Source organism: Micromesistius poutassou (genome assembly GCF_964030765.1).
Source record: "Micromesistius poutassou genome assembly, chromosome: 15".
In the NCBI taxonomy this organism is placed as follows: domain Eukaryota; kingdom Metazoa; phylum Chordata; class Actinopteri; order Gadiformes; family Gadidae; genus Micromesistius; species Micromesistius poutassou.
Window position 1 is genome coordinate 11,871,975 of NC_140285.1, and position 26,310 is coordinate 11,898,284.

At 48.3% G+C, this 26,310-nt stretch overlaps 1 protein-coding gene across 1 annotated transcript; it reads right to left on the reverse strand.

The window, feature by feature from the left end:
* Positions 1-26,286, reverse strand: ift122 (intraflagellar transport 122 homolog (Chlamydomonas)). Its single transcript, XM_084479523.1, has 29 exons — positions 26,170-26,286; positions 25,581-25,647; positions 24,799-24,883; positions 24,645-24,723; positions 24,472-24,548; positions 24,204-24,270; positions 23,961-24,107; positions 23,150-23,225; positions 22,091-22,282; positions 20,589-20,727; positions 19,269-19,471; positions 17,425-17,562; positions 17,013-17,177; positions 16,138-16,335; positions 15,366-15,506; positions 15,179-15,232; positions 13,983-14,144; positions 12,762-12,928; positions 11,391-11,562; positions 9,236-9,338; positions 7,276-7,416; positions 6,992-7,089; positions 5,639-5,739; positions 3,820-3,985; positions 3,358-3,475; positions 2,770-2,901; positions 1,974-2,053; positions 852-1,016; positions 1-477 (listed from the first exon to the last, which is right to left on the reverse strand). Exons 1-29 carry the CDS (start codon positions 26,226-26,228, stop codon positions 391-393), a joined length of 3,579 nt encoding a protein of 1,192 aa, XP_084335649.1. The 5' UTR covers positions 26,229-26,286; the 3' UTR covers positions 1-390.
* Positions 26,287-26,310: the final 24 nt, after the last annotated feature.

A 26,310-nucleotide genomic window follows, 5' to 3' on the forward strand; every position in this document is an offset into this window, starting at 1 on the left:
TCTCTGCGGCAGAAACACCCATAAATATATTCAGTTTGATAAATATAGTCTTGTTTTGCCTCAGTTCCGCTCCCTTTATGGTCCAAGCCAAAGCAGACTCCCCTTCAGGTGGTGAAGCCGTGGACAGGGCCCAGTAATCAGATTCTCCTAAGCCGATCGCGGTTGGCTGACAAAGCGCATGGGCTCACAGTGTGTAATTACCAACACATAGCCACTTTCATTCCAACCTAATGACATTAGATGATCCTCCTTCAAACAATAAATAAGATAGCTATGTTTATAAATTAAACCGCAGCACTGCTACACAACACCAGACATCAGGGAGAGGTCCCCGGTGGAAGCGAGAGGAAACGGGAGGCAGGACCTACGAACGGCCCCCTCCGCCTCAGATCAGGTCGGTTCGTCGATGGGTCTCCGGCAGTACGGGCAGCAGTTGTGCTGCAGCACCAGGAGCTCATAATCCTCGCTGTGGAACATCTGCAAACATAGCACGGCGCACAAAGCAAACACACACACACACACACACACACACACACACACACACACACACACACACACACACACACACACACACACACACACACACACACACACACACACACACACACACACACACACAGATTTAGCCGCACAGGGAAGAGATACGACCCGCCGAAGTCAGAAGCAACCAGAGGTCGTAGAGATGGCAAACACAGATAACTAACCCCGGTGTGTTGGAGTGGCAAACAAAGTCTGTTTGTGGATGTGCGTGCGTGTGCGCACGTGTGTGTGTGGGAGGGAGTCTCAGGGGAGGGGGGTGTTGGGGGTGGGGGGGGGGGGGGGGGTTGAGAGTGGGGCAGGGGGCTTCCTACCTTGAAGCAGGTGGGGCACATGGTGATGCTGACGTCGGGCAGCAGCGAGCGGAAGTACTCCCACTGGAGCGGCAGCGGCCAGCGCTTGATCAGGACGTCCCGGCGGCTCATGGAGCGCAGCACGGCGCGGCTCACCCGCACCGGGACGAAGTGGGAGCCCCCCTGCTGTGAGACACAAGGGACAAGGGCGGGGGGGGGGGGGCTCAGCGCGGGACACACACACACACACACACACCAGAGCCGGCGCCGTTACAGAGGCTTTCTGGCGGCTCACGCAGGTGTCCCGAACTACGCTGTTGTTTATCTACTGCAAACACAAACTCTGAATTCCACCCGGTGCGCTCGGCCGGGTGTTTACGTCCTCGGGGCGAGCGTTCCCGCTCCGCTCCGTAACGGGAAAGGGGAAGAAGAGCCAAGAGCTCCGGCCGTGTTTGGAGCGCTGTGCTCCCGCCGGCGACGTCAACGACGGACGATGCGACGAGTGCTTTTGGTTTGGTTCAAAAGTTTTGTTTTTGCAGCGGATAAACAAAGCATGCCTGTGGAATCGACGCGACGGACACCTGCCGGACTTTCTCTGGGAAATCTCAACTGTCCAATAAGTTCAAGCGTGACCCAGAGGTGTGGTGGTTAATGGGGGGGCGGGGGGGGGGGGGCGACACAAGGGGCAGGACCGCTTCACAAATGCTTCACGGTTCCTTACATTGACAACAATGGTTGTATAAACTAAGATGGCATCACTTATGAGTGAAAGTGGAGAGCTGATGGCTACGTTGAACTGAAGCTGGGCGTGGTTCTTGGTGTGGACGGAGCAGACGGACGCCGTTAAACTCAGCCGTGACGGTAGATTCATTAGAGGCGACCCTGAGGAATCTGGTGGAGCAACCCAGCTCCCCCATGCTGTGATGGGGTGGGGGGGCAGGATATAGACCCCATGGACACTTGAAATGTTTACACATCAGACATTATGTATATTGCAGAATATTAAAACTTTATTGAGCCCCAGGGGGAAATTGGGTCAACTTACAAGAGCGTGGCTCCACTACATGGCTATTCCAGAACCACATCTAACCCTATATGTACACATCCACCCATATTTGCATAGTGTTCTGGATGTTTCCTCACCTCAAAGCTCATCTTGGCCGTGAACGGGTCATCCTCTGGGTCCTCCTCCGTGCCGTTCTCCAGCGTCAAAGACTGGAACTCTGATTGGAGGGTCAAGAAGAACTTTAATCACTGTTCCCACACACACACACACACACACACAATACAATATGGAAATGCTTCAAATTATTCTAGAAGATCTAGTATGAAGAAAAATGTAAAAGCGCTGTAGGCTAGACATGTCTTCAGAATAATTAACAGTTCTTTAATGTGCGGGCGGTCCGCCGTGGTGCGGCGAGCGAGACCCCGGTGCCCTTGGGAGCGTGCGGGCTAATGCAGGTTAATCCGAGCGCTGGGAGCCCGGGCCGCGGCTCTCAGTGGGTTAGTGTCATTAAGAAGAGACAGGAGAGCCTCTCTAACCCTATTAGCTCCCAGGGCTAAGATGACTTAGCTCTGACAGCTTAACCAGCAGCGCACAATCAAGGCCAACACAGACTAAACAATTTCTCAGAACTGTCGCGCGGGCGTCTGATGAGGCACGCCTTTTGAGACTGGCGGTGGGGGGGGGGGGGGGGGGGGAGGAGGGGGTGGAGGGGTTTAAGAGGAGTGAGCTAGGCATCACTACCCGGGTGGATAGACACGGGCATTTAATCACGGCACATGTTTCCACACAACTATTTTAATAATTTTTGTGTGTGCGTGCACGTGTGTGTACGTGTGTGTGTGTGTGTGTGTGTGTGTGTGTGTGTGTGTGTGTGTGTGTGTGTGTGTGTGTGTGTGTGTGTGTGTGTGTGTGCACGAGTTCATCACAGGATACCTCCAGTGCTCCGATCCTGCCAGCTCGGCCCACTCCCCTTCTCGGTGTGCGGGACCTCCAAGTCAATAAGACAAACCGCTTCCTCATCACCCACGCCCTCCTCCAGGTAGAACTGCACCAGCGGGAGAACCTCTGGGCCCAGACAACACACAGCACAGACACGCCACATAAGCACCATCATTACAAGCTTATCTACCGCCACCTCTGGGGATCCAGGGGGCAGGTTATTGTTGTTTGTTTAACTGTTGGATCCTTTTTATTTTTTTTATCTTTATGGATTTATGATTTTCGTTGATACCCATTAGGGGTTGCAGGAGCTCAGAGAAAAAGATAGCTAGTTTGGGCTGACGGGCAGCCAGACAAGGATGACTTTTCTGGAGCTGTAAGCAGCTAATAGTGTGGCGTTGCAGTATTTACACTTAACTATAATGATGGAATCAGTACATTTTCTGTCAATCAACTAATTGATCAGTGATCATGTGTCAGCATTAGTATTAACTAAGCTAAAGGGGGGACCGAAGCTGAGTAAATGTCCCGGATACAGTTGTTCCTCACAGGGCATGGGAGGCAGCTCTCTGTTTGACTCACCGTATGAGGAAGAGGAGTAGATGAAGGGCTGTTTGCAGTTGATGCAGATGCTGCCTTGGCTGTTGAGCAGAGGGTTGGTGGTGGAACAGCGGTAGCACATCATGTCCTCAATCAGGTCCTACGCAACGAGACCGGACACCAGTGTTTACAACTGACACGTTTCCCCCAGCACAGAACAGCAGCACATCTGTTTACTATTCAGTCATTTTTATCACACTCTGCTATCCAGATGCGACATCCAAGGGAAATATTTAGTATTTATACCACTATTTTAGAGTATGTTTTATTGCAAAACTCTCCACATTCCATTTTACCCGCTGGTCATACTTGTCCCACAGTCATACCACTTGAATGTTTAGCGAATGTAACACATACAACAGCTTGACCTGAAGTGAACTCAGATACGTGCCGTTAAGGGACGTGGGAGCCCAACGCCACCCAGCGTTCCTCCCCACCACCCACCTCGCTGTCGTGGAAGGGCTTGGACCTCACAGTGAGGCTGCCCAGCTCGATGGCCTCCTGGAAGCGCGAGGGGATGTGCAGCTCCTGCAGCTTCTCGTAAGAGTACCTGGCCAGCTTGAAGGCGCCCAGCTTCCGACTCTGCTTGGCCAAGGCGTACAGGGTGTTACTGGGGTGTGGGGGGGGGGGGGGGGTCAAGGAAAACCCAGAGCGTACCAAGTAAGGAGGAAGAGCATGTGGTCCAAAACACGTCCGCTCCACGGCTGGATTTACGGGCTCTTGTGTTGAGATTGATGTCGCTTGGTTAATTATATGTAGGTGTTTTCAGTTACGATGCCAGCGGTGACAAATTTCAATCTGCATGCGCTTGCATACCCACAGCGACACTCACGGTACGTCCTCTCATTTCTCTTGTCAAGGAGAGCCAGAACTTAAAGGGGGGTAAAACACTAGAGCGACTTATGCTGAAGCATTGAATACGTCATTCACCACTCCACTCTCTCCCACCGCATGATTTACAACCGCATGGGCCCCAACGACTCTAAAATAATAGCCTGGCCTTGGAGGTATGGTTGTTTATGGGCTGTTGTGGCATGCCTACACAAGCACACGCCCTGTCTGCCGGTGCATGCACCCCGTCTTCCTGAGAGAGGGACACACTGCTCATTTCTGTTCATAAGGACGCAGACTGTTGTTAGTAGAGACAGAGAGAATGGAGAGAGACAGAGAGAAAAGAGAAGGAGGGAGGGAGAGAGACAGAGACAGAAAGAAGAGTGCAAGAAAGGTGAGGTTTCCAATTTTGGAGAGAGAGGGCGTGAGAGAGAAGAGAGAGAGAAAGAAAGGAGAGAGAGCCGCACACCAAAAGACAGGTTAATGGGTTGCAGCTGCAGCAGCACTGAGCTGGCGCTCCTCCATCATCCAAAACATGACTCTCTCTCCTCCACGGGGGTGAGTCTGCTATTTCCCCCCCACCGCCCATTCTTTCCACACCGCCGGGCCAACGGCTGATAAACGCACATCCATCTATTGTCTTGTTTGTCGAGGGTCTTTCTCATTGGGACTCTGCTGGGTTCTTCCAGCCAGGGTCCAACTGATCCCAGTTCACGGTTTTCCGAGCGACTCGCGGGAGTTTGGTTGGAGAGGACTCCATCAGGCCCAAGCTGGCTTCCTCTTCAAATGCCCCCCATTTCCTTCCTCATCCCCTCAGAGCCAATCGGCTTCTCCTGTGTGTGTGTGTGTGTGTGTGCGCGTGCGTGCGTGGGGGGAGGGGGGGAGGGGGGGGGGCGTTCTGTATTTAGAGCTCAGCAGGTCAATATGATTGCATGTGAATTTAACTTTTACAACACGCGTCTGACTGAGACAGACTTGGGTAATCAGAGCTTTTGTTTTGGTTCTGCGTCGATGTGTTTCTTCCTGGCATCTTTCCCCCCCGCCCCCTCCACCCCCCCCCCCAGCTCCTTCCTCCACTCTTCATCATCACCACACATTCTCTCGCTCAGCAGCAGCCCCGTTTCCTCCCTGGCGCCGGTTCTTCCCTTGTCTGCCTAACGCCCCCCTTCCCTCCCCTCCCACTAGCACCATCACCACCACCACCCCCCCCCCCCCCCCACATCCTCTTCTCAGTTCCCCCGCTACACCAGTACAGCACCTCCGCAAACAGCCCCAAATTCTACCGGCTTCGCTTTGTTTGTTATCTTGGGATTTTCCTGGATATATTATCAGGGGGCAAACACACACAGCACTATACACAAAACAAGATATTGGAAATGGCCGTGCCAAATATTTTCAACCATGGGGACCGTTTTCTTGAATGGAAGGATACACTTTGGAGATGCCCAGTGGCACGTCCTTGGTGAGGTTGTTGAGGAGAAACCTGCAGATGTTGAAGAGTGTCTCTGGCATGTGGGAGCTGAACGGCTCGTCCTGGGGAAAGGGGAAAAACAAATGAAAAGGAATGGAATCATGGAACAGACAAGTAGACAAACAACACGACAGAGGCTGTAATCAAAACATCACGGGGTTCTAGGCCTCACAGAGCGTATTGAATGTCTGACGGCTGCTCAACCCTGCGGCTTGAGCCTTGGGAGAGAGAGACTCTTTCTGCCACTCTCTTATTTATCTCTCTCTCTCTCTCTCTCTCTCTCTCACTCTCGCTACCATTGGAAACTTCATCTTAAAATAACAGTCCTGGCACCTCCAGCCCTAGAGTGCAGGATCTACCCTTAATGATGGACCTGTGAGTAGGGGGGGGGGGCAGAGGGGGTGGTAGGGGCCAGGTGAGGGTGAAAAGGTGCGTTCGTTAGTTTAATCATTAAAGACGTTTAGGTTTTTTTTCGTGCTGATGGTTCAGGTCCAGAGTGCCCGCTGCCAGGGAGAGTTGAAGTGAGATATGGGGGCTTTCCTGCTCTGCTCCCAATCACGACCCTGTCTCTGTATGACACACCAGGGCAGAGCACCTCAAACTGGCCTGGAACAACAAACAGAGGAGGGCTGACACACACACACCCACACGCACACACATACACTCACACGCACACACATTGATGCTGGCCAGCGTCACCGTGTATGCAGAGGTCATAATCACCCGTTGCATACTTTAGAGCAGGTTAGTGGTATTTTGTGGGAATTCTTGAGGGGTCGGGGTGGGGTTAGGGGGGCTGGGGTTACAAGGGGGTAATTATGATCCTTCAAGACGCTGGCTGCCACCGTGACAGTGGACAGAGTGGGAGGCTGGAAGTAAAGCGTCAACCGTTGTGAATGTGAGGGGGAGGTGGTTCCAGTCGCTGGAGGGCTTCAGGTGGGGGCCTCCATGTAAGCGCAGAGGCTCTGAAGTAGAGAGTGTGTGTGTGTGTGTGTGTGTGTGTGTGTGTGTGTGTGTGTGTGTGTGACACACCGGTGCGTGAGCCGTTTTAATTAGCACAAGCATACCACTAGCATTTGAGTTGCTCCACATGCAGCCAAGAACCACTATAATGGGAAACTGAATAGCTGTTGTTCTTCCTTTTGTCTCCGTCTCTCATGTCTTGTATAGTATAATTACCTGTTTGTTTGAGCTTTTTTAATCGAACCCTCAGGCCGATCCACTGTTATGTGTTCACTCTGCTGGCTCACACTGAAAGTCTGCTCCTTCTTTGCGGTGTAGCTCTACCTTGTCGGGCAGACGTTCTGGTCTCACCGTGTAGCGCTGGATGGAGTGGTAGACGTGGTACAGCTCAGCCAGCTGCTGGAACCGCTCAAACTTCCTCCGCATCTCCGCCTCTTGTTCTTCACTTTCTGGCTCACACACGCACCCGCGCACACGCGCACGCACAGGCACACGCACACGCACACACACACACACACACACACACACACACACACACACACACACAAGATAATTTAATAAACAGATGTGCCTCATCACAAGTAAGTGCATGGTCTTCCGTACTGGTTGCTGGTTCAAACTAGCACAGGCCTCACCGCGGGCGATGTCCAGACACTGCATGGACAGCATCCAGTAGTAGTAGCCTGCGTCGTTGAACCTGCTCTCGCCCACTGCGTTGTGGGTAAGCTGCTCCAGCACTTTCACAGCCTCATTCTGTCGCCCTGCCTTGTGGAACGCTGCAGAAAGGGACAAACAAGAGGAGGAGGGGGGAAGGGGGCGGATGGTAGTGTGTTGGACGAAAGAGACCAATACTTTGTTACCGCAACACTTTGTTTGTGTGTCTGCCCTAGAAAACTCTTCTGTTCTGCAGTAGTAGAACAGAAGAGCTCTCCTCCATACATTGCTGTATGTTAAACCTATATGTGGCTCACACCTCGTTCTAATCACAATACACACGTTGTGGGTTCAGATTTACAGTGCAAACACAAACAGATGTGTCTGCATTATAAGACATTAGCAGGCAAATAACACAAACTAACCACACACACACACACATAATTTCCCCGCAAAGTGCCAGGGGCAATTTGTACTCTGTATTTAAAACTTAAAAGTAAACGACACAAGGTTTATCTCACTCGCTGTTCATGTACTGGAATGACAGACACGCCGAGCACTTTTCCCATGAGTCAAACCGGCAGGATGCTCATAACTTAACAGACGGCGTGACGGTGAAAGCCCGCCCCAGTCCACGGGGTTCCTGGACGCAGGTTCTTCCCCGCGGCGCGACTAATTAGACACAGCTCCGGCGACCCTACGCGCTGACCCCACCTCAGCAGCCGTAGGCGCAGGTCAGGATGTACGGTATTAGCGGCAAATATTTATCAGTCCACTTCGCCGGGTGAACAAAAACACACAGACACACACACACACACCGACACCCACACCCACACCCACACACACACACAAGCACGCTCCAACTCATCTGCGGCTGATTAGTGTCGAGATGGAAACCAAACGTGACCCTGTCCTTGACTCGACGTGAACTGAACAAACATACACATGCTAAGCATGAGAGATCAGCCACGACGCGCCTGCTCCCATAAACGTGTCGAGGGGCCGGGCTTCTTTTTTTAAACACCCTTTTATCTGAATTCATTTAAACAGTAATCATTTGTATATAGGTCACCCTTAAGATCTCTTGGGGGTTCCCTAGCCATAGCGTAGGAGCCATCGCGTGCAGGTGGGCCCCTCCCCCACCTCCCGTCCCCTCCCCCGCCTCCCGTCCCGTCCCTCCCCCGCCTCCCGTCCCTCTTAGTGATGAGGACGGACCATAAGTATGTCATGTTAACTCTCCTTATTAGACCTAACTCTCTGGTTGTACTCCTGATGAGGCGCCCTAGTGGAAGCCGCCGTCGGGGAGATATATTAGGAGGCAGCAGTCAATCCCAATCAACTCCTAAGTCTGTACAGCGCTGGCTGCCTGACTGAAAAACACCCAATCAGCACGGCGCACAGCCATGGTCCTGCTCCTGCAATACAATCAGACCACTTCATCCCCCGCCCCACTCTCAGGCCCGCACGCCAGGCACGGGAAGATTATGCAGGGTAGGAAATGAGCTCTCCGGGATCATAATTATAAATCTATGAGCTGATTATAACTATGGTTACAGTTGGTAATCATCATCACAGACGCTTGTAGCTGGTTGCGATTATAGGCGTGCGCCGGGTGTCGTCCTGGTTAGCGGGTGCGTTGGGCGGCGCCACGCTCCGCTACGAGCAGACAGGGTCGTGTTTAACAGGACGAGCAGCAGAGTTAGGCATTAGCAGGAAGTTGTGAAATATGGCCGGGCGAGCCAGGGCCTCTCATTGTTTCCATATGCGCTGCAGACCGCCGCACGGGGGCTCTTATAGACGCACGCATATGTCTGTGCGTAGCGCTCCGCCATCCCGATCGGGAGGGCGGGAGGACGGGAGGACGGGAGGATGGGAGGCTGGATGGACGGATCCGCTCGGGGGAAGAGGACCGGCCAGCGGTGAGCGAGCGCCCGGACTCACCCTTCTGTGCCTCTTCAAAGCGGTCGTTCTCCGCCAGCCACTGAGCGTAGGGCACGTAGACCAGGTCCTTCAGCTGCGTGTGTTTCTCTGCCAGGGAGAAGGCCTGAGGCGCCGGGCAGGAAGCAGAGCGGGAGCCACGGCGGGCAGGAAAGGAAAGACAAATAAGCACTCCCGTTAAAAAACAAGAATAAGGGTCCCCGCGTCAGAGCCCGAGCTCACACCGTTAAGACACAACAGATGCTGCCGCCGTCACGAGGAATTGAACAAGCATTGCATTTATGCACACATACGTGCAACACTATGTCGTGCGTTATGTCCCGTGGGCTAGAGTCGTCCAGGCCCATTAACTCTGGAATAAGCCGTCGCATTCATTGCTAGGACCGTGATACGTACTATTAGCATTATTAGCATTTTTTGGGGGGGTTGGTCAACAAATCCCGACATTGTCCTACTGCACTGCAGGCAACAAGCACAGGTGCGAGAGCTAAGTTGATTTCACACTTAATTAGCTGGGGATTGCAGACGTGTGAATGACAGCACGCGCAGCGCCCTTGGCTTGTCTGTCATGGAGACTGATTAACCTTCATGTCCTCTGGCCAAGCCTCAGTCAGCTCAGCCTGCGCTCGGTAATCACACAAAATGTGGACATAAAGTGTTCCAAGTGTGGCTGGTCTGCCTGTGTGTGTTCACTCCTCTTAACTCAGTGCCAAGCCATCACAAATGGCATTAATGTGCAGTCAAACTGGAGTTGGACAATTCAGAGTCCTCTGAAATAGCATCCATATGGTCCACTGTGTAATGAAGTCTGTCATATATATGTTTAACTTCTTTCACAATCACACACACACACACACACACACACACACACACACACACACACACACACACACACACACACACACACACACACACACACACACACACACACACACACACACACAGCTGCCCCAGTGAAGGACATTAAACGCAGAGCTCTGATTACTCCACCCCCAAGCATTTATGTGTCTCCTGTTCACTGAATGGATACGATGGACAGCTCGGCATCCAGCAGGCCTTTGCCTCTGGATGAGTGACCCAGGCATGCAATTTAGCTCTAAGTCAGGCGCCGGTACTTGACCGTACGTCCGTTATGGTCTGGGTGATTGTTTGTTATCTGATTACTTGTTGTCTGTAACTGACAGCACCAGCAAACAAAATATGAATGAATAAAAACGGAAAAAAAACTGATTTGCTGGTTTGTCTCTTGCTTCCCGCGATGCAAATGCGCTCGTCTGCTTCTTAGTGATGCCTTTAACTCGATTAAAGGACTGCCAACCGAATTAAGGAAACACAATATTTTCTGTCTGAGGGCCCGATGGAGGCCTGTGATTGGAGAAGTGAATAGACGAACGCTTCAACGCCGATGCTCTCCGGTAAATGCGAGCATCGTTTTGTGTTTCTCCCTCTCTAATCGTGCTTTTGGGCACGGATTCAGAGAAATCTGAGCACGGCTAATTACCTCGGTTGTCGTGAGCGTCGGGTCGCTTTTTGCCTTTTGTGTGAGGACATTATGCAGACCCATTGTCTCATTGTTTGGCTTTAGTGATGGATATTATAGCCAAGTAACACTGTACACACATACACTCACACACTTATGGAGGGTATATTCTGGGAGTCTGAGCCAATAAACGATGGCTGCCCTTCTTCATATCGTCAGAGATACAAAGACGCACAGCATTTTGATTGCTTTATCGGGTGGTCTACATATAGCAGATAAAATCTGCTTTACTGTGTGTGTGTGTGTGTGTGTGTGTGTGTGTGTGTGTGTGTGTGTGTGCTTGTTTATATACACACCACACACATGTACAACAAGTAAATAGCATGAGACTTCAGAGGTCAGGATAGTCTAGTGTTCGAGCCCCATTCGGTGCGCTCTCCTAACTGCAGGCCAGATACCTACTCATCCACGACAAGCGTCCAAAAAATAAAATTCTGCAACTCTCACAAAACAAAATTACTCTATAGTAAATAACATTGACTGGAACCAGTAAATAGGGCGATCCACATCTGCGGCGCGCCTGGCGCTGAGCGAGAGCCGAGCAGGTGTGTCTCCCAGGTGTGTGTGCATGCATCTGTGTGTGTGTGTGTGTGTGTGTGCGTGTAAAGTGTGTCAGACCTCGTCCCAGTGGCGCGCCTCCACGTGCAGCTGCACCAGAGCCTGCTGGTCGCCCATCTTGGCGTAGGTCTCCGAGGCGTAGCCGTGGTGCTGCAACTGCTTGAAGTACGCCGCGCACTTGGCCAGCGGCTCGCGCTCAGCCTTGTCCAGCTTACGGGCGATGTCGATCAGCCTGGGGGGAGGGGGAGGGGGAGGTTTGGGGGTGATGGGGGAGGGGAACACACACGGGGGGGAATGAGCTCACACTCAAAGGAGAGTGTTTTGTGTGTGTGTGTGTGTGTGTGTTTGCATTTAGAGTGCAAATAAATCATTATGGGGGGATGTGTGTGTGGGAGGGGGAGGAGGGAGGGTTGCGTTGGGGAGGGGGGGGACGGGGGGGACCACTATGACACCCCCAATTTATCAAGTTAACACTGAAAACACAACGCGTCACTCGCACCCGGACGGTGACCTCAGCCAGCCCTGATACGGCAGCAGGGGACGGAGGCGGGGATTATTCTTCTCAGACCCGGCGTTCGGTCCCCACTGTGTGACTATGTGAGGAACACGGCTCAGCTACAGAGATCGGAGGGGCCCGGGGCCTCAGCGGGGCCTGTGATTGACAGCTAGCAGACATGCTGGGGGCTGTGGGGGGGGGGGGGGTGCTCACTTTGGGGAGGATTTGCAGGGGAGGTTGATAAGACTGGTCAGTCTGATAAGTCTCTGTGGCTTTTGGCTGTTAAACACGCTGGACACGGCCGCACACAGCTTTCCCGAGGCTCTTATCTGTGTGTGTGTGTGTGTGTGTGTGTGTGTGTGTGTGTGTTGTAAAGACAGCTTCATTTGCAGTGTTTGTAGAACATCAATCTCTCCCCAGCCTGTAGTTGACTTTATCACAGGATTCACCCTGTGCTCTATCAGTCTTTATCCTTTAAATGTTAAAGAAGTCAGTAGTAGTAAAAGTAGTAATCAAGGGTATGTTTTATGTGAATGATTTTTATGTACTTGATATTACCCGTGATGTCACTGCACAGAAGTTGGCTGTGCGTATCCATGGCAACGGACCAAACAACTTAATAGCGCGGAACAAAACATTGTGCACAGACGGTGTGGGCTATTAGGGGGTGATATAAAAACATCTACAGCAAAATCATATTATCATATCAGTGTGTTGAGTGGGTTATTATCACATTCAAATCCAGAGCTTTAACCAAAGCTGGAGCTTTCCTAACCTTTTAACACAAAACAACATTCATTCATTCCTCGACTCTTGATTTGACCAAATCAACCAAATCTAGAGCAGGAACCGTCCACATTTAAATGCTCTTGGTCTGATGTCTGACCCGTCATGCATGTCATCATCACACATCCGTTAGGGCGCCTGCTACCCACATGTCTGCCCAGCCGTGCTCTCCTATGATGTCTATGGCTTTGAGGTGCTCCCCGGCTGACAGGTACATCTCGGCCGCCGCCCGCGGCTCCTTGCTGCTCTTGGCCCAGTCCGCCTGCTTGGCCATCAGCATCCGAGTGTTCTTCGGGTCGGTCGAACCTACAAACTCCTGCAGAGGATGACCGTGGAAGAGAAGGGGAATGGATAGTCAGAGAGGTTCAGGGCTAACAAACAAAGGAACATGTTAACTCGGTGAGCCATCAAGACTGGCACGGCGGTTAGCCGACATGTAAAGGACAGTGTGTTGGATGAGCGTTGGTGACAGCCAGTTTTGCGGCTAACTTGAGCAAGAGATCAAATAAAGACGACACCGAAACAGCCCCAACATAGGAAGTCTCTGCTACCTAAAACAAACAGACACAGAGTCCAGATGGCTTTGCAGCCATGTCAACACACATCAAGAGGGTAGAACACATATGCAGACTGATAGGTGCACAAACACACACACACACACACACACACACACACACACACACACAATGAAAATAAGCAGTGTATAGCCGCTTCATATGTCGAGGCGATAGAAGGCGTCCAGAAGATCAAAGTGACTTGCACACAGTAAACATACAAAATACTAGTTGGCCTCAACTCCAACTGACCTCACCCTCAAAGTATCCAATGGCATGCTCTGCTTAGGATTGTGTGTGTGTGTCAGTTTAATGTTCCCTCAGAGATCTAATTGACAGTGTGTGTGGGCGTGTGTGTGTGCGCGTGCGTGTGTGTGCTGATCATGTGATATGTGAAGAGATGCCAGTGACGGATGAGGCTCAGGAAGATGGAGCATGAAGGAGCGCAGGGCCCCAACTTGGCTTGGGCCCGCGTTGTGAGGCAAAACACATGTTCTGTTCCTTCAAACAAAACACTGCTTCCCAGGTCCACACTTTTTTTTTTACCTTGGTGATTCCATTTCACATACAGATGTTTAGCATATTCTGTTGTCACTTTATTATCATCATTACAGTTATTATTACTAATGTGCTTTTCATGTGAGCCGCTGTGACGGCCTTCATTCTCTCTCAGGGAATCATCAAACACCGATCTGTCTGTGGTGCGGGCCGCTGCTTGTGTGTGTGTGTGTGTGTGTGTGTGTGTGTGTGTGTGTGTGTGTGTGTGTGTGTGTGTGTGTGTGTGTGTGTGTGTGTGTGGGGGGGGGGGGGGCTCACCTTGGCGTACTCGAACATGCGCAGGTCAGTGTACATGCTCAGAGCCCGGGGCTGGTGGCCGGTGCGCTTGTACAGCTTGGCGGCGTCGTGGAACTTGCCCTGGTAGGCGTGCACGTCGGCCAGGAAGAGCTCGTTGTCGCTCTCGCCTCGCTTCTTCCTCTCCTGAAAGGGGGCGAGGGAAGGGGGTCACACCGGCACAGGCGCTTAGGCAAAAGACAAGCCCCGGTGTGCGTGTGTGCGTGTGCGTGCGTGTGCGTGCGTGCCTGCATGCGACGTTCACACGCACAAGCGGCAATGTGCAAGTCATGCACACAGAGATACACGCAAACACACACACACACACACACACCGATTGGCGTACTCAAACATGTGTCAGAATACACACACATGCGTCCACTCACGCACACACAGGACATAGATAAAGAATGCCTGGGCTTCGGGACGAGGTCAGCCCCACAGCAAGAGCAGCAACTGCTAAACTGCAGGCCCTACAGTCAGAGCGCTGGGAGAACAAACACCATTTCTGTGGATATCAATGTCCCTTTCATTCCATATCAACTCCGATCAGCTGGAAGAAAGGGCCCTTTCAAAGAGCCACTCTCTCTTTTCTCTCTTTTTCGAAAACTGAACATTCGGAGCCACTCTTATCTTATCACACCGAATATACGTAGAAATGGAGAAAGCACATGAACGCAATTTTAGTCCCACCATTAGCTGGAATTAAACATTATCCAGAGATCATCAGAGTTCACGTTGCACATTTGCCTCTCTTTTTTCTGGTGTTGAAGGCCTGTGTGTGTGAATGGGTGGAGTGTGGATAAGACACAAGATTATGCAGATGCTGGTCTCGCCAATGTTTTTGGATTAAAGTAGAAGCCAGGGGGAAGCTTACAATGGAAATGTGTAATGAAGGACGTGTGTGTGTGGGAGCGGGAGTCTGTGTGTGTAAGATGTGTGAGTTTGTGTGTGAGTGTGTGTGCATGTATGTGTGTGGTGTGTGCCTGGTTCTGTATGTGTGTGAGGGAGTGTGTGCATGGACTATTCTTTTCCTTCCAACCTGATGATGCAAGTGCCTTTCCAGCCAAGTCCTTTGTGACCCTCCCAACTTGTGTTAACCTTAACCTTTCTCAGGCAGAGCATGTACTGTACAGTCCTATCCCATCACAAAAAGAATTAAACGTCTCCAAATGTTTTACCTCAATGCTGTTGATGAGTTCCAGATAACGTAAATCCCTAATTCTGATGAAAGCCTGCAAAACGAAACACAAATATTATATTCATACTTTCTCAGTGTGCTTTGAACAAAAGAGTTGATAAAACAATGTGTGTGTAAGATGTGAGGGGGGTGGGGATGGACGGGGGGGGAGTCTAAGTCTAACTGGCCTTCTTGGCAGTGTCAAAGTCCAGCCCCTCCAGGGCCTCTGTAGCCAGATCCCTCCAGTCGTTGTCAGTCACACCCAGGCAGGCGATTTGGTAAGCCTCCTTATACATCTTCCTCTCCAGGTACTGGTACATGGGCGCAGACTGAGGACAGGGAGGAGGCAAGGATAGCGCTGTCAAACACAGCTGTCGAGAAGGCCCGGCCAAACACACGGGCGGTAAATCATGATCATCGTCTCTGCTAAAACGCCCAGCACCCAGCACCAGACTGACCCAACTAGTCTGGTCTGTCTCCTCTAACTGGATTACCCACTGATCACTGATGTCTGGCTGTTATTTCAAAATGGATTATCTCAATACTTGTTGTGAATTTTACACATTTAAATACATTTTGAGTGGTTCAACCACCCTATATCACAACATCTGCTTATGAATAAAAGATTTATATGTAATCCGATTAAACTAAACCAAAAGGTTCATTAACAGGGTTTTTTTGTGGCATGTCTCATGCAAATTAATCACCATCCTAATTAAAACCTCACTACTCACTTAACTCTTATGCCTACAACACTGATAAGTGATCCCTGCCATAGTGATAAGCCCCTATATTGTACTATCACTGCACAATGTCACAATGTCTGAATGGATCCTTTGTAGGCGGCCATCAGACCACCTGTGTGTGCGTGCGTGCGTGTGTGTGTGTGCCTGCATGTGCATGTTCGTGTGTGCATGTGTGTGTGTGTGTGTGTGTGTATGACCCCTGCAGCGGGACTACCTGGGGCACCTCCACAGCGGACATGGAGTAGACGTGCAGACAGAAGATCTTGGAGCCGTTGTAGCCCACCACAAAGCCCTGCAGCTTCTGCTGGTGCACGGGGAAGTTACTGGCCTTAATGTTGAGGTAGCCGCTGCCCGAGAAGCACAGCATGTCCTCGCACTGCGTGTTCCAGGCCACACTGTTGGCATTGGGCTCCTGGAGGGGGGGAGAAAGGTGATTATGGAAACAACACAACAAGGCCCATGGGGGGTGGTCTGGGGAGGAGCGTGGCATTGAGAGCTAATTCTGGCAGGAAGTTGCTTATATATATGCTTGTTTTTACAGCTAGTGTTAATATATTTATTCTTTTTTTTTTTTCATCATTCATCATTAAGTCTACACAATGTCATAACGAATATAAAATGTCCCTTACGTTGCACAATTAATATCAGTCTGGCCTTGGCTGGGCAGCAGAGCATTACCACATATGGGCGTGGTCTTATATTGTTCAAAGTTTGCAGCCAATCAGAGAGACTCTGTTGCTCTCTTCGCTCATGCTGAATCCAGTCTGAAGTAGTAAATTGAAAGCAGATTATCCTTGGATAAAAGCCTTCCCTGCAAATGTCTGTTGACCTTCAACATCGTTATTCAGTCTATCTAGGACAAAACAGTTTGGATCACTCTGTTGTTTTTCACACTCTCCACGGGTGGCGCCATTGTTATGAATATCTGCATACTGCGGCGTTCCTGCCTCATCATGCACAACGAATCCCTCCCCCTTGCTCTGATTGGTCCTATCATCTTTATATTTGTCAGCAGGCTCTGCTCTCTGCAGAAAGCAAAAATATGTGAACTGGGGAGATCAGAATAGTCCCACAAGGCAGCCAGCTGACCTGGAAGAGCAGTTCTTTGGTGTTGATGTCGTAGACCAGGCAGGTGTTGTGCTCGTCCACCACGGCCAGCTTGTTGCGCGACGTGCTCATGTCCAGGCAGCGCACCGACGTGGACAGCTTCAGTAGGGTAATGGCAAACGGGTTGTCCACAAAGATCTTCAGGATCTACACCACGGGGAGAGAACCAGAGCTTGCTATGAGTACAAGAAGAACGAGCAGTGTTCAACTTCAGGAATGAAGTTCAGCATGAGTCTATAAAACCAAAATCTGAATCCATAAAAACGGCCCTAAAACCAGAAATGAGACCAACTTTGATGTTGGTTAAAGCGTAAACATTAAAGCATTCAAATATGCTTCCTTTTGCTTTTCACAAAATGGCATGAGGGTTGATCTGGTTATGATGATGACTCACAGCCCCGTTCTTCAGCCCCACCAGCAGGCCCTCTCTGCCAGGCGGCCCCCCTATCACTTTGATGTACCGAATCAGTGACTCCATCAGCCACTCCTTCTCCTTTACGCTGGTGAAGGACAAGCACTGCAGCCTCTTCTCCTGCAGGAGGCAGGGAGAGAGACAGAGACAATTTAGATATTATAATTTTTATATACATTATAAGCATATGTTCACTGTATATACACATTTACATTTATAATATTCTTATATATGGGATTGTATTTAATTTTGTTAAAAATGTTTTATGACTTTACATATTATTACGTATTCTATTATTGTGTTTTGGCAATATGAATGTACGTTTTCCATGTCAGTAAAGCCCTTCAAATCTTGAATCTTGAGAGAATGAGAGAGAAAAATAAAGAAAGAGAGAGACAGATACAGAGACCCAGACAGAGAGAGAGAGAAAAAAAGAGAGAGGCAGAGGCAGAGACAGAGGCAGAGATAGAGAGAGAAAAATAAAGAAAGAGAGACAGAGGAAGAGACAGAGGCAGAGAGACAGAGAGACAGAGAGAGAGAAAAATAAAGAAAGAGAGAGACAGTGGCAGAGAGACAGAGAGACAGAGAGGGAGACAGGGAGGGAGAGAAGGGAAGCAGATAAGGAGATAAAGGATTGTCATTCAAAGCACGCCACCCCATATCCAGCCGAGAAGAGACGGCCATTAGCGTGGCCCTGGACAACTTATTCAACAGGATTATTCTTGATTATAACTTGACTTCCCCCCCATTCCCCCCACATACAAGTCAGGTCATATAGTGCTGTCCTCCCGTTAAACAAAGCCAATGTGAGGTGTAACATTGCAACACAATCCTAATAAAGACACATGTAGATTTAATTTGAAAGAGACATACAAAGCCTATACGTACATGTATAAAGATAACAGCCTGTCTTGAGCATAGAGAAAGAGGGAAAGAGAGAGAGAATGAGAGATATATAGAGAGAGAGAACAAGAGAGAGAGAGAGAGAGAGAGAGAGAGAGAGAGAGAGACATAGACAGAGACAGAGAGCGAGAGCGAGAGGATCCCTCTCAGACAAAGACCGAATTAAACAGGCTGTTACACTGTATGTACTCCTACTCAGCGACAACGTCTGTAAGATTCATAGAGACAAGATGCAGACACATATGTTCCGGGGTTCAGAGCGATACACCAGATTTCCTCTCCTCCTTCCTCTGTCCTGCTTACAGTCTGAAATGGACTGAGAAGGGCAGCGCCTTTGGATCACACAAACACAGCTGGATTCTTTTACGGGGCACGGCAAAAACATCTGGGGAAACCGGCAACTCATGGCCCTTATCTTTATCTGGGGGGCGTTTTGGAAGAAGCAGCACGCAGCCCGACCACTAATTCACTCTATTTCCATCATGTTAACAACGCAAGGAAACGTCTCTGTGGGCTCTTTGGCCATTTCTCAGCCGTGCATTCAAGTAATTTGCATAGGACACAAATGTCACCACAGGTCACTGGAAGTCAGTCTGGAGAGAGGAAAGCAAGGAAACTGCTGCTGTTGTTCCAGAACATTACCCGGCTGACTTGGAAATAAACATCCGCAAGCAAAGGAATCGTGTGCAATTGTAGCGTGAACACATAGAGAATACCTGAAGCATTTTTCACTTTAAAATAATATACAGCATGTCCTTTGTTGAATGCTTTCACCCAATGAGTGCATACATTCTGAGCAGGGGTGATGGAAAAATAATTGATTCGAACTCCAAACCCTGGCGGTGCTAACGCCGTGGTGTACCAGTTGAGCAACAGAGGATAATACCCTTTCCATCCGTGGCATAGCTTCCCATTTATCTGACCTGGCACAGGATGATGTGCTGGGAGCAGACCACCAGCAGGTTGCACTCAAACTTCCTGCAGATCTTCTCCTTGATGCGGTAGTGCATGTCCGACGTGTCGTCCGAGTAGAGCTCATAGATCAGGATCTTCTCGGGCAGCTGGATGGCCAGGCGGTTCCTGTAGATGGCGATCTTCTTCACCAGCTCCCGGCACTTGATCCTGACTGTGAGAGGGGAGAGGGAAGGAGGAGAGGAGGGAAGAGGAGATCAAGATCAGCAGAGGCTCAGAAGAGGTTCAAATGCTTTCCAGTGTGTGGTCACAGATATGTTTAAAAACGTAATTGCATCTTCTGCAAAAGAAAACGTTTTACATGATATACCGAACAATTAACCATAGAAATATGTTGCAGGTTATTTTTGTATGTATTTTATCATACTAAGATATTTAGATTATATCCTTAAGAATACTCATGAAAGAATATTGAGGCTGGATGTTGCTCGCCAAACTAAAGAATCTTTTGACTTGTTTTTCTCATTACACGTTGTTAACTTCATTCCGCACCACGCTACTGTTACCCCATATTGGATGTCAACACCTTCCTCAAACACCGTTCACACATAGTGGCAGGGAAATAACTGGGATAACATTGCAGGCACAGATAGTGATTAACACTATTCACACATGCAGGTAGGTTCAGGAACATTTCTGTCTTGCGCCCGATCACGCATGGCATAGCAATGCCGGAATATGGGCCACGAGACCAGCAGAGGGCTGTAATGCAACACTGAGAGGACTCGTTGATTCAGTCTTGAGATTGGTTCGCTCACTCTACACGTATGGATGCCAGCTGTCACAAAACTCGTGGATTGAGAGGAGCTCCCTTATTTCGTAACCTGCCCAGAAAAACAAAGCTTGTGTACAAACATAAGAAGCTGTATTGATATTACTATCGGATCACCCGATAAGCATCAGCGCGTTGAGATAACCAGTCACCAATTTCATATATGTCCTCATTGGAGTCTTGTGATTGGTTGGCTTGATCTATGCGTAATGGTCTTAAGCCAGTCGAGTCAACGTAACCCTTTACGTGCCTCTACCACGGCAACGCTGCTGCTTTCATTCACAACCCGGACGTACAGGTGGCGATTCAGAAATATTACCACGTCTTGAGCAGGGAAATTGCCATCACGGATTTCCTGGAATATTGATCCTGGTTCCCATCCCCAATTGACCCCATGCAGGAAATCTTCAGGAACTTTGCAGGCTAAGACTGCATGTGTGAAAGGTGCTTAAAATAGACAGACAGAGAGACGGACAGAGAGGCGGACAGAGCCCAGCACCTTTCTGCTCGGTGATGAGGTGCTGCACGATGACGTCTGTCATGCTGTCCCTGTACGCGTAGCGGTCCTTGTAGAGGCCGTGAACCGTGCTGAAAATCAGCTGGTAGAAGGCGATGGTCCCGTCCTGGCAGCCCAACACCTGGCGTGCGAGAGGGAGACAGAGAAAGAAGGGACAGATAAGAATATAACAGCACATCCCATTAACACGTCTATAAAAAGAACCGCAAGAGTGGCAGAATGTTCGTGTTGTTAAAAAAACGCTGTCTGGCGCGGCTGCACCAGGGCTGCTCGCAGCTCCTGCTCTCGCGCGCTCATACGCCTTGTCACACTCCGTTTAGTTAGAAGGTGTGGGGGGGAAACGTACAGAGGTGTGAGGGAGGGAGGGAGAATAAGTACGACTTTGTGTGACGGGAATTCAAAGTGGTTGCTGGGAAAATATGTCAATGGTTAATAATTGATACGTCGTCGTCTTCTTTCCTATCAATAACTTTCTGTAGAAATTCTGTTTCTGTAGTTACTCCAATATCCCATAGGATTCTTTGGTTCTCTTTGGTAAAAAGCATTTGCTAAATTATTAAATCGAAATGTACATAAAATGTGTGTTATTAATTCAAGACAGGAAGTTCAGGAGTCATAACCTGCAGGGAGTATCAACCTACAGGGAGTCATAACCTACAGGGAGTATCAACCTACAGGGAGTATCAACCTACAGGGAGTATCAACCTACAGGGAGTATCAACCTACAGGGAGTCATAACCTACAGGGAGTATCAACCTACAGGGAGTCATAACCTACAGGGAGTCATAACCTACAGGGAGTATCAACCTACAGGGAGTATCAACCTACAGGGAGTCATAAAACGAGTCATAACCCACAGGGAGTCTTAACTTACAGGGAGTCTTAACCTACAGGGAGTCATAAAGTTAATCATAACCTACAGGGAGTCATAAAGGGAGTCATAACCTACAGGGAGTATCAACCGACAGGGAGTCATAACCTACAGGGAGTCATAAAGGGAGTCATAACATGTACATGTACAGACATTGAGTATTGGTAGTATTACTCTATGAGAAAGGTGATAACGGTGATGATTTACACCGTTATTCTCCTTATCTTTATTTAGGATATTTTCCATCTTATGGAGAAAATGTAATGGATATTATATTATAGTATTGACCCTTTTGGGTATATGTAAGCTTGTATGTATGTATGTATGTATGCATGTATGCATGTATGTAGGTTAGTGTATGCATGTATATATGCAAACACACTGTATGTATCACTTTGTTTGTTACTCTTAAAAATGTGAGAAGGGGGGGCTTGATATAAGCTGAAGCTTCTGCCCCTACCCTTTGGTCACCACCAATAAATTCATTCATTCATTCATTCATTCATTCATTCATAACCTACAGGGAGTCATAAAGGGAGTCATAACCTACAGAGAGTCATAACCTTCAGGGGCTAACCAGGGGGATAGACATCTCCAGGAGACGTTGACCCACCACATAGTTGGAGTCAGGCTTGACTCGGCACGTCCACACCCAGGAGCTCTGCTCTCCGACCGTGCCGAGCCGAACCCCATCCTTGGTGTAGAGGGAGGCCTGCTTGTCCGAGCCGCACATGACGATGTACTCGCCCTTGGAGAAGTAACTGATGCAGCAAGGGTCGTAGGTCAGCGTTCTGTCTTTTCCGATCTTTGAGGAAATGGAAATAAAGAAAAAAAATTCTTCTCCATTCTGAAGGATATATAAATCATGTGGGATGAAGGGACCCAGGACAACCAGAGATCACTGTCAGAGACTCATCAAAGACACAACATACCGCAATCTATTGAACCCTCACTTTGGGAATACAATGAACACAAAAGAAAAATGTTTCTCTGTCTATTTTGTGGTGGTTCTCAGGGTCCATTGCGCATAATGATATCACTTTCAGCTGGGTGCATCTGTTCCTGCTCACTCTGGGAAGGAACCGTCTCAACCGTCAGCCTACTTGTACACTGAAATACACATTTGGACAGTTGTTTTCTTATGAGCTATTTTGAGCCACCATAATCAAAACAGCATGTTCACTTAAACAGATAAACAGGCCGCAGACAATGCCTGAGCCCAAGGTTTGACGCCGGAGAAATGAAGAGTGCATAATTGTCCATAATTACAGCGCTGCCAAAGGAGATTATGGAGGGAGGAAGAAATTCTGGGTGAATTATTATTGGAAGCGGAGCCAAATCGCTTCCAATGCACCAATGTTATGGATTCAACCGCACCTAGATACAAATGAGGAAAAAAAACAGGTCCCCGCCAAAGCCTTAAGAATAACTTGCATTTAAGAAGGGACCATAAGTATTGTCGTGTTTGTAATTTTATCAGCACAGTGAAGTTTTCAGCTATCATGCGTTCCAATCACCCAAACACATGATGATTAAAAAAAAAATGGTTAACTGCAGCTCGTCAATCGCCTCCTTCAAGCTCTGACAGCGTTTCACACTTTTCGCACAGAGGTGCAAATTGGTGACAGTCTGGTTGTCTGTACTTGCTAACATGGGAGCTGCCGTTGCTCACCTGCTTTCCACTTAGCTGGTAGAAAGACAGCTTCTGGCCCCAGTCCGCCACAGCCAGAATGTCATTGTGCTCATCCCTACGAAAGTGACCAGGGTACATGGTTGGTTAACAATGAAGTTATAATGACCAACCATAGTCTTTAGGAAGCATATATACTTTAGGAGGCATAGGTATATATAGGAGGCATATATACACTAGGGAATTTAGCAATAGCTAGACTCTAGATCATGGTTTCACCAACGATCTAGAGTCTAGCTATAGGTCTTGCTAAATTCCCTAGTGTCTATATGCCTCCTAAAGACATCTTTATTTACTTCCCCTTTCAGTCTTCCTATACCGGCATATGCCATATGTAGTTATCTGAATTGAAGAAGCTTTCCTGCTGTCCTTTTTCCGCTGACTCTTCCTCCCACATATTATCTCCATCTGCCGGTTTCTCCCTTCAGTGATTCTCTCGTAAAGCTGCTGCTGATGACGAAATGTTTGCCCTGACGGTAGGGGGCGTTATAGAACAGACACAGCTGCTCTGGCCCCAACAGCTCCTCATCGTATTCTTCCTCCCAAAACGATTTATCCCTCCAGCAGTCCCTGTCATAATGAGAGTGGTAAAACACTGCCATCTGCTGGGCCTGTGTCAGATCTACATCTAAATGACCCTGTATTCTCGATACCTTTTTATATATTTATTATTTCATCTAGGTGACCTTGAATTTACAATGTAAACAAGGACGACCGTTTTTTTTACACCCGTCATAGAATAATAGTGCTGTGCAGTGCAAGTTTGATTAAATCGTTTCTGAGAAGGACTAACTTGGAAGGGTTCCAAGCAATGGACCAGATTGGTGAGGAGGAGCCCCCTGGTTGCTCAATCTTGACCTTCTCTTCCCCATTCTTGTTCCTGATGCTCACCACTCCATTCATCATACCCAGAGCCAGGTACTGGCCATCATTTGTCCATCTGTGGATAGCAAAACCAAGAAATCAGAAATGCTAAAAATAATGGAACAGGGCTATAATGTTAGTCAATACTAATGCGTGTTTGTATGTCACTTACCCGCAACATGTTATCTTGCTGCTCACTTTATGCTTGGAAACAGATTTCTGCTCAGGAGACCATAAACCTAAGCATTGTGTGAAAAATGAATATGACTGTTTGTCTTGTATTTGTCTTGTGTTCCGACATGAATATATTAGTTTCAGAATTGTCAGAATCAATAAGCAATGCTACTGAACCATCCAAAATCAAACACACGCACGTATGCACGCGCACACACACACACACACACACACACACACACACACACACACACACACACACTTACCAAAGTCCCCAGATGAACAGGAGGCAAGTTGGTGGGTAACAGGGTTGTAGGCAACACATTGGATGGAGTCATTATGTCTGCATAGGATACACAAATAAATAAAACTAATAAAATAAAGAATTCTACCTATAAAGACCTCTGTACCCGTTATAGTGTGTAAAGAGGACACCCACGTGTATTTCAAAATACCCTCCAGCTTAGACGTCCATATGATTATGCTTTTGTCCGCCGAACCCGAGGCAAATCTCTTTCCTACAGAGAGAGCATGTTAACATATGGTTTTGCTGAAATTTCAATGATTATTTTTTTACTATAAAAGACAATTACCATCTTTGGCGTAGGCGACACAGTAAACTGTGTCTTTGTGTCCTTTGAGCGGTTGAATAAGAGTGCCATCTGATGTGTCATACACCTGAAAACAAAGTGATTGCGTTAGGGACCGGGCGGGTAGCCTATCATACATTTATTTGATACAGACATTATTCATATTTTATTCTCGCGTTCATCACAGATGTTTATTTATTTCCCATTGTGATGATGTATGCTGCTATTCACCATAATTTCCCCTCGAAGATAAATACAGAACTACTTATCTATATTATATCCAGTGTTGTGCATGAACTAGTTCAAAATAACTAGTTCATTGAACAAGTTCATTTTTCTGTGAACTTTGAACTGAACGTAACATATTTTTAACTAAAGAACTTGAACTTGAACTAGCTCAGATTTTGTGACATTCTGAATTGATGCTTAGGTCCAGATGACATGTTTATTAAATAGAGCTACTGCCTTAGTTGTGATGAATGAAACAGGTGTACAAATAATATCCACAACAATTTGAGATTGTAGTGATTGACAGCTGTTAATGGAGAGGATTATTTTTAAAAGATAAGCACAGAATACTCACTCCAACAGTTTTTCTTCGGTTTCTAAAAAAACTGAATGAACTAGTTCAAAACTGAATTGGTGAACTATGAACGTGAATTTATTCATTTTCTTTTGTATGAACTGAACTAGTTCATGTGAAGTGTGAACTTGCACAACACTGATTAAATCTAATATTTAATATGCTAGATTAGTGTGCAACATAATACACCTGACAGTCTTACCAAAACACGGTTACCAGCAGCAACAATGAGTTGGCTACCATCTGGCTTGAAGGCAAGGTCGTAAATACTGAGAGGGAGGAAAGGAAAGGAATGACAATATGAAAATAGACACTTCAGTGAATATGCCATGTCGTAGCTGTATTCCTTTATTTAGACTGGGTTAGTTAATTTAACACAAAGGAAACTACATTCCTGCAATACAAATAACGGTCCCTTGCAGGGTGAATCACAGCAACGCCGAATAACATAAAGCTTCACGTCCCAATGGCCACCACAGGGATGTTAGCCTAGCGGAGCAGACCCCCGCTAGCGTTAGCGCCCCTCCACTATATGCTGGAAGCTGCGATTATTCAGAGGAAGTCCTCGTGTACTACTATGTAATTCTAGAAAGGAAAGTAAATCGTCCAAACGACATTGGGAAGGTTAAATATGTTGTACGTGAAGCAGTGACAGACGTCAGGAGGTATAAGGTGGCTAGCTTGGTTACGAGTTAACGTTAGTTGACATAGCAACCCCCGTTGCTACCCATTTCCCTGCACCAAGTAGAGCTCGGAATCACTACAAATAGCTCATAAACTTTGGTTCTTACCATTGTTCAATTTTGTCGCGATCGTGAACTTTGTCTATCCATGTAGGCACGGCTCTCATTGTGTCTTTTTACTGTGAATGTAATATAGAAGCGATTATTCAACAGGTTTGCATCAGGATCGCCCAAATCTACTCCTACTGC

Excerpts from the sequence above, each read along its gene's own strand:
- ift122 (XM_084479523.1), bottom strand. The coding sequence starts at position 26,228 with ATGAGAGCCGTGCCTACATGGATAGACAAAGTTCACGATCGCGACAAA. Across the intron at positions 19,472-20,588 it reads CCTCATCACCGAGCAGAAAG|TCAGGATCAAGTGCCGGGAG; the intron begins GTGCTGGGCTCT and ends CCCCTCTCACAG. Across the intron at positions 3,986-5,638 it reads CCACTGGGCATCTCCAAAGT|TAACACCCTGTACGCCTTGG; the intron begins GTATCCTTCCAT and ends CCCACACCCCAG.